This window comes from Neovison vison, chromosome 3 (assembly GCF_020171115.1).
Source record: "Neovison vison isolate M4711 chromosome 3, ASM_NN_V1, whole genome shotgun sequence".
Lineage (NCBI taxonomy): Eukaryota > Metazoa > Chordata > Mammalia > Carnivora > Mustelidae > Neogale > Neogale vison.
In genome coordinates, this window is record NC_058093.1 from 214,841,714 (window position 1) to 214,850,466 (window position 8,753).

Here is an 8,753-nt window from a genome sequence, read left to right on the forward strand (position 1 = left end):
TGCCAGCACAGGCTCCCTTCCTTCGCCTCTAGCCACAACGCTCAGAAGAGTGCTGAGTACAGAGCTGAAAACCAGTTTTTAAAACCTAACAGGAGAGAGAACATGGGGCCTTGAGGACATTCAGAGAAAGATCCAGAAAATCCTAAGAGTGGGGTCCAAGTTGTAAAATTCACCCCTCGGCCACTTCCTGAGAGCTTACCCTGAGTTACACACTGATCCAGGGTCCCACGCCTGCAGCAGCTGTATGAGAGGCTGGATGGAGCTGCTGAGAAGGGAAGAGGGACTGAAGGGCAACCTACCGGAATACATTTGGTCTGACCAGCCCCCACTTCTGGAAACTCAGAATTCACCATCAGCAAGAGAATACCATTTCAGATTCTAGGTCTCCAGGAAAGGTCTCTCATTTTCTCTATTTTAATAATGCTCTTCCACGTCCCAGCACTGAGGGCCAGTTCAAGCTGGCTCACTCAGTCGACAGCTGGCCAGGCAAGGATGGTGCCCAGTGACCTCAGGGCAATCCTCCAGACCCCAGGGGAGCTAATATCCCTGTAAAACAGGCTTCTAAATACTACAGCCTTCCACCCCCCAGCGAGGGACCTAAGGGATGCAGCTGGGTCAGGCCACAAGTCTGAGCAGCAAGTCATAGCCACCCCCAGCTGGAAATGTAAATCAGTAACTGGATGTCTCTAAAACACACACAAAAGACCACCAATCACAAAAAATACACTTGACAGAGCCAAAAATAGCCTTACTTGTTTCAAGAGGATTCTGATGATGGAAGCACATACAACTCCATCAGCAGAAAAAGAAAAATCAATGGAGCAGAAAACTGGATCAGCCCAAAAGGGACCATGATACCAAGAGTCCTCCCACAGCCTCAAATCCAACCCCCCTACCAGTCCATCGAAGCCCCACACCCAGCCACCCTCTCCTTACTCCAATCTTACAAACCATGCCTGGACCCCAAAACCCATTGCCCTAGAAGTTCTATACACAACCTCACAGGTTTAATCTTAGGACCAAGGGTCACACCATGGATGAGGAGGCCAAAATGAGCACCAGTGTACACTCATCCCTGGGAAGACAAGGAGGCAAGAGTGCCTGGAAGAATGAGAAAATGGAGCTGGGGTAAGAGGCACACAGGAGACTACGGGTGAGTAATGATGGGTATGCCTCCCATCAAAGGCAGGCAAATCAGAAAAGGTGTGGCTCTGCTTCAGCCCTGGATAAAATCTTCACCCCCGTGGATTTTCAGGGGCCCACTGAGTCAGAACTGCCTGTCACCTCCCTTCCTCCTAATTCTTATTTTCACCTGCTCTGACTTGCATTTGGGCTGCTGGTTAGCAAGCAAACCTGACACTTGCATGGTTTGGGAGCAGCTAGCAACATCTTAGCTTCCCCATTAGTGTCTTCCAGGACAGGCACAGTTGGGGCGGCGGGGAATTCCCGAGACACCGATCAATCCCCACTGAAAGTACCTGATCTAGAAGGCAGAGATGGCCCCCTCTTAATACTACCCCCACTGCCTAGATGGAGTGATCAAAGGGTGAGGAGATTACTGCCCAGGGCACCCTGGTCTCAACCCACAGAATCGTACAAGAAGCACACTGCTCTAGAACCAAAGGAACAGCCACCTACCATGCCCACACACTGCCCCTCCCAACCCAATCCCAGTCCAAACACTGTGAATCTGCATTCAGGAGAAAGTGGGGGATGGTCGTTTGTTCAGATGTAGGATCAGCAGGAATCCTTCCTGTTCACAACAGCACATGGACAGTCCAAAGAAGTATCTACCTGTTCCTCCCCAGGTCATCGGACCCCTTTTCTTTTCAATGGTTTCCAGCCAGGGTGCAGGTGTGCCCACCCAAGCTGGTGAGGTACCCACCTGCGTCTCCATGGAAGGTGCCATCTTGAGTCAGCCTGCCCGACAAGCTGTCCCCATCACTGGGCCAGATCTGCCCAGTCTTGCGAACACCCACGATGGTGGCCTCCGACACAATGACCTGGCCCTGCCGATGCCGCTTCTGGCACTGCGGGGTCGGGGGGCTGCTGCTGTCAAAGGACTGCTGCGAGTTCTGTGAGGGTGAACGGCTCTTGTCTCGAAACATACGGTAGGTGGTGGGGCTGGGGGACACGCGGCTGGACTGGCCCGAGGAGAAGTCCTCCTCACTGGAGGTGAGGTTCTCATTGGAGCTGCAGTCCGGGGTGTAGCCACCTCCGCTGTCCTCAAAGCTCCGAGGGGAGTAGGACCTGCGGGGCCAGGTAAGGCGCTTCTCCTGCTCCGAAGTGCTCTGGCTGCGCAGGAGGGGGCCCTTGCCCTCCCCTTCCACCATCATGCCCCCGACGTAGATGCTATGGTAGGGCTGGTACTCCAGGGGCGGCCAAGGGGGCCTGCTGCCGCCATTGGCGTTGATCAGGTTGTCCTTCAGGAAGTGGGGGTTCAGCTCCGCGTCCTCATAGTCGCCGTCGAGGCCGCAGTTGCTCTCTGAGGATCGGCCCCGGTAAGAGGGCCTGGGTACGTCCCCCAGGCCCGGCCCAGGGCCGTGCTGGGACTTCTTACGTTCCATCTGCATCGCCTGGCTGCCTAGGGAGCTGATTCGGTCGGACACCTCTTTGTCGTTGACCTTCACCAGGCCGCGCTCGTGGTGAAACTCGACGTTCACGTAAAAGGGCTTCTCAGCCTCTGCCGCCCCTGGCTGGCCGTGGCCCTTGCGGATTCTCTCAAAGTTGGACCTGAGCGCCGCCACGCTGGTGGGTGGGCCCCGGTCTTCCCGGTCTGCGGCCACGGCAGCCCCTAGCCTGCGGGCGGCCGCGGGCCTGGCCTTGCTCGGGGAGCCCTCTCCGTCCGGCCGGGCCTCGGGCTCCTCGGCTGGCGGCGGGTCGGCGCCGTCGGCGGGCGCGGGCAGCGGGCGCTGCGCGGACGCGCGGGGCTCGGCCGCGCCGTCGGGGGGCTGCGCGGCGCGTCGGAAGCCCCAGCGTTGGCGGTCGTAGCTCTTCTTCTCCTTGGCCAGCAGCGTCTGCAGGTAGATCATGCGGAAGCGCTCCTGGTTCACCTCCTGCTCCAGGCGCCGAATGGAGGCCTTGCAGCGCTCCAGCTCCTGCTCGATGTCGCCCACTGAGCGCAGCTCCATGCGCGGCGGCTCGGAGTCCGGGAACTGCGCCTTCCACGCCTCGGCGAAGCCCACCGGGTCCACCATGGCGCGGCCGTCCTCACCTGCGCCGCCCGCCTGCGCACGGGGCCCGCCTCAGCGGCGGAGAGACCACCTCTCCAGGCCCGGCCCGGGGCGCCGGGCGGCCCCCATGGCCCCGCGCGGCGGTGGCGGTGGTGGCGGCAGCGGCAGCGGCAGCGGCCGGCGAACAATGCCCGCCCCCTCCCGGGCGGCAGGTGAGGCAGCGGGCTCGGCTCCCCCGCGCGGCGCGGGGCGCGGAGGAGGGCGCGCGCGAGGGGGGCGGGCGCGCGCGAGGGCGGGGGAAGGGCGCGGGGCTGCGCGCGTCGCTATTGTGTGCGGGGCTCCTCCGCGCGGCGCGGCGCGGGCGCTGCCCTCCCGTCGGCCCGGCGCCGCTAGCCCATGGCCGCCGCCCGCGCGCTCCTCTGGTCTCTGTCCCGCGCCGCGTCCCGGCCGCCGCCGCCTCCCGGGCACAGCGCTCTGCCCGGCCAGCTCTCGCCGCACTCCCGCCCGGCCCGCACTCGGCGCCGCAGGAAGGGGAGGGCCGGGGGGCGGTGGCCGCGGCGCGGCTGACGGAGCCGGGCGGGCCTCTTAAAGGGGCCGTGCAGAGGGCTCCGGGTGGGAGGGGGGTGGGGAGGTATGAGGGGAGGGGCCGCCGGGAGGCCGCGCCCCCACCCGGTCACTGCCCTCTCTCGGTTTCCGCGCCCTGGGAAACTCAGTCCCCCGCGGTAGCGAACCCCGCCGTCCGACGCGGAGGCCCTGGCGAGTTCTGCACTCCTGGAACAGGAACACCTGGATCCTCACGTCTCCACAACCCGGCAGCCGCTCTCCAGCGTCAGGGCTGAGAGCTCTAGGGGCCACCCGCCGGGACACGTCCGCACACGGGAGCCGGGGAGGGGCGGGTGATCCAGGGAGGCAGGGAGGACCGGGTTGGGCCACCAGAGCCAGTAGCGACTGTGTGCCAAGGGCCCCCAGCGCTGTGGTCTTGGAGTGACTGATGCAACAGCTGCCACAGGGCATTGTCGCAGAGATAATTAACAGGAATTTCTCCCCCTGGTCACTGAACACCCACTCTGCTCTCCCTGTGGTCCTGAGCTGTGTTTGTCCACTGGCCTCTCCTGAGCTTCAGAGGCCAGCCTAGTTTTTCCCGATTGCCTGACTCAGAACTTAGGTGTTTTAGTCTCCCCCTAAGGCGGTGGCCAGTCTCCACCATAACCCTCAGGACTGAGTGGAGGACAGGACAGCACAGAGCCGGCAGTAAAACAAAATCATCTCTTGTATCCAGGGAAGCCCAGAGATGGTAGGCACACAGCGGAAGCGAAATACCCAAACGAAAATGCCCAAACCAGGCTGCTGGATGAGGAAACAGGAAACAGGATTTGTCAGCCAAAGAACTGGGCCTGAGTGCTGACCACCTCTGCCTCTGTGCCTCAGTTTCCTTTGGCACTGAAATGAGAACAAAGATACCTGTCTCCAGGGGCTGTTGTCCCTGCATGGATGTAAGGGGTTATATTGACCCCCTCCCTGGGTCCACTCACACCTGGAACAGATGCCCCAGCATCTAATCTAGAAGGAACAGAGCCCAGAGCTATCAGCCAGGCCAGCCTGGCTCTGGTTCAGGTCTTCCCCACTCCAGGTTTTGTGACCTGGACACTTCCCTTTCCTGCTCTGAGCCTCAGTTTTACCCTTTTATCTAAAATGTGAGTACCATCTTTAAAGCACCCAGCTGGGGCAGACATGAATCACATTATGATAAATGGCATGGGATGTTCCTCCCTTGATTGCGTGTTAAGGTTGGTGCTCTGAAAGGTTACCTGGGAGCGTTACAGGAAAACTCTTGGGTCCCTGAGCCAGACACTTCCAGGCACAGCTCACTGCCGCCCTCTGCAGGCCTCTCCTCCCTTCTGAGGCCCAGTGTCGCCAGTATCCCACCTCCTTTATGTTGCAGACCACCACCACCACCACCACCACCCCCCCTTAAGGCAGGCAAGCCTACCCCATCCCACCCTTCAAAACCTGTTTGGCAGGCGAAGAAACAGAATGAGTTGATGCCCTGACTTTGAGGGTGGACAGCTGAAGCTGGAATCCCAGCACATCCTCAGCGACCTTTTCTTTAAAAAGGGTGTGAAGTCCTGACCTCACAGGGTGTGGCATGTAGCGGCCTGTGACCAGTATTAGCTGCCTTCCTCAGATGACCTGCTCAGGTCACCCAGTGGGTTGGGACAGGCAGGCTTCCAGAATTCCATTGCCTGGTTGTCTCCAGAGAGAATTCCAAAAGCACAAACTGCTTTTTTCCCTTGCTGATGGAAGCCCTCCACTTCCAAGGCAGGGAATTATGGGCCCATCCGGGACATCATCATTAATCACCTGGGAAAAAAAGGATACTTTGGGAGGGGAGGCTTCAACTGTTAGAGAGGTTTCCCTGGTTTGCTGGCCCCAGTTTAGCCCTACCTCAAATGTTGTATACATAAGCGAACTTAATTCATAAACTGGAAGATAGTGGCTATCTCCTCTGTGAGATAGCTTCTTCTGGCCGCAAGGACACTCCTCTCATCCTTGGTGCTTTCCTAAAAACAATCCCACCCTGGGTCTCTGGTCTTTTTCTGCGGAGTTTTCTTATCATCCATCCCTCCCCCAGGGAGGAAGGAATGAGGAGAAACATGGGGACCAGATACATAACACTCTCAATCCCCCATTAGGTGTCTGTCCCCAGCTAGATCTAAACTCCCAAGGGATTGGGGCAGCTGTTTGTCTTGTTCCTGACTGACTCCCCAGTGCTCAGCACATAGTAGATGCTCAGCCAGTGCTGGCTGAAAGAGGAATCGGACGTGTGTGTGGCCTGGAGGAGCACACAACCCAGAGAGAAAGAGGGACATGAGTGGGGGGAGGAAAGGTTAAAGTTCTGGGTGTGTTTCAAGCACAGTTGGGTTAGGAGATGAGGCTGGCGTGGGTGGCAGGAGGTGACATCAGAGGCGAGGCAGGGCCTTGTAAGAATGTTTGTAAGACGTTTGGCTTTTATTCTAATTGCAAGGAGAAGCCTCTGGAAGGTTCCAAGCTTGCACTGTCGGATAGAACCTTCCGCCGTGACGGACATGTTCTACACTCTGCACTGAACAAAACAGCAGCCACTAGCTTCCTCATGCAACTGCCGGGCACTCAAAATGTGTGTGGCTGCTGCAACCGAAGAACTGGAAAAATCTAGTTGGATTTAAAATTCAGTTTGGGGGTGCCTGGCTGGCTCAGTCAGTGGAGCATGCGACTCTTGGTCTTTGGGTTGTGAGTTGGAGCCCCGCTTTGGGTGTAGAGATTACTTAAAAATAAAATCTTTCAATGTTGAATAAATAAATAAATAAATAAGTTTTAGTTGGCTTTAACTTTAATTAATTTAAATTCAAATAGCCCACAGTATCTGCCATAAGCAGTGGGGTGACTTGCTCAGATTTGTTTTGTGGACAGGTGGGAAGTAGGGGCTGGGAGCAGGGTAAGTGGGCAGGGACTGTGCCACCAGTCCAGAGGAGAGGCACTGGTATCCCAGAACTAGACTAGGGTGGAAGCGAGGCAGTAGAGAGAGGGGCTCAGATTCCAGGTTTGTTCTGGACATATAGATGGATCAGCTGTTGAGGGAGGAAGGATCAACTATGACATGGACAATGGGTCATTGAGTGTGATGGGGAAACTGGGGTGCCCATGTGAGGATGTTCAGGTGCCCATAGCTCATCCACAGAGAGTGGGATTGGGGCACCAAGGAGCTGTCAAGACCAGAGACCGAAATGGGAGCATTCTTAGTGAATAGCTGGTATTTATGGCCATAGGAGATTCTTCCTGGCTTCCCAGCGGTACTGAGTGAGGAAGGGTTAAGGGCTGGACTAGGAGGGAAGTAGAGGCAGAGAGACTGAGAGCCACTGGCCAGAGAAATGACAGGGACCCAAGAGTCCCGAGGGATGAAGACACAGTGAGGACAGCAGGGCCCCTGTGAATAACAGCCGGACTTCACCAGGGCCTCCACGAGCCCTGAAGAACAAGTGACATTCATTTTCTTTGTCGTTATGCTTTTCTGAATTCTTCATAATGAAAATGCCTATCTTTGGTGATGAAAAAATCTTATTTTTTATTTTTTTACAGCTTCATTGAGATAGAACTCATGTGCAATAAACTCCACGTATTTGAAGTGAGCAGTTTGATGAGTTTTGACATTTGTAATACACTTTTGAAACCATTGTGATAATCAGATAACAGACATTTCCATCACTCCCAAAGGATATTGTTGTTGTTGTTTTTCATCTAAGAACTAAAGGGGGAAAAAGAAATAAGATTATTGGTGATGTCTCCCTCAATTTCCTACATTTTCTGGGATGTGGTTATGTGGTCTGAAATTTATTTAGAAATCAAACACACAAAAAACATTTATCGTGTTAAAAAAAATCACACACACACACACACACACACACACACACACACACACCTCACACCCCACCCCCTCAGGCATCCTCAGCCATCCCCGAACCCAGAGAGAGATGCTGGCAAACCCCTCCCCAAGGCTGCCCTTTCCCTTTGTTGGAAGAAGCGGCTGGGACCCAACAGCCCCCTCTGCTGGATAGAATGCAGAACTCCCAATGCGTCGAAACTCGCTGTGTAAACAGCCCAATGTCTAACAAATGAATTGTCAATCGGAATGCGGTACATCCACACAATGGAATATTATTTGGCCACAAAAAGGAATGCAGTACTGATACTACAACATTGATGAACCTTGAAAAACTTCTGCTAAGGGATGATTCCATTTATATGAAATGTCCAGAATGGACTTATCTCTAGAAATAGAAAGTAGGTTGGTGGTTGCTGGGGATAAGGAGGTAGGAGGAATGGGGAATGACTGTTAAAGGTCATTGCGTTTCTTTTTAGAAATGTCCTAGAACTAGATAATTGTTCTAGGTTTTGAACAACTTTGTGAATATACTAAAAATTATTCCATGATACACTTGAAAAGGGTGAATAGTATGGTATGCAAATTATCTTAATAAAGCTGTTCTATTAAAAAACAAAAATCTTGGAGGATAAATTAAGCCAGCCCTTGGGTCCCCAACCTGGATAAAAGCAGCCCCTGATCCTACTGACCTAGAGGTAAGGAGGAGCATTTTTCTAGCATCTCTTTGAATGATCCCATGAGCCCAGGGATTCAACCTCACTCCACTCCACACACCACAGATGAGGACATATTTGCATGTCACCCAGCCTTTCAGCTGTGGGCAGGCTCGAGATCATCTTTCAGCTCCATAGCCTCTGTTCTTTGTATCGTTCTGAAGTCAGAAGGCCCCACTAGTGTGAAACCAGGAAATTTCCATTTGTTCTTTATAAAATGGACTGGTCACCCCTTCCCTTGGGGACTTCCTGAGCAGGTCTGCCAGCTACAGTTAGACAGGATGTGCACTGCACGAGGGCACACATCAAAGGGGGCATGGTTCCCTGCTTAGACCTAGTAGATATGAATATTGGTGGTGACAGCAATTGTAAAAAGGTGTCTTTTCTCACAAAATCAGTTTATAAAAGCAGTTTTCTAACATATGGATATCAAATGCCATGAGCAAG

At 54.8% G+C, this 8,753-nt stretch overlaps 1 protein-coding gene across 1 annotated transcript in view; it reads right to left on the reverse strand.

The window, feature by feature from the left end:
- The window catches only part of BCR (BCR activator of RhoGEF and GTPase), a 122,871-nt gene extending 119,557 nt beyond the window's left edge, over positions 1 to 3,314 (reverse strand). The window contains exon 1 of the mRNA XM_044243831.1: positions 1,886 to 3,314. Coding sequence (XP_044099766.1) covers positions 1,886 to 3,197 — 1,312 coding nt within the window. The 5' untranslated portion in view covers positions 3,198 to 3,314. The remainder of the gene's footprint in view (positions 1 to 1,885) is intronic.
- Between the last annotated feature and the right edge of the window lie 5,439 nt (positions 3,315 to 8,753).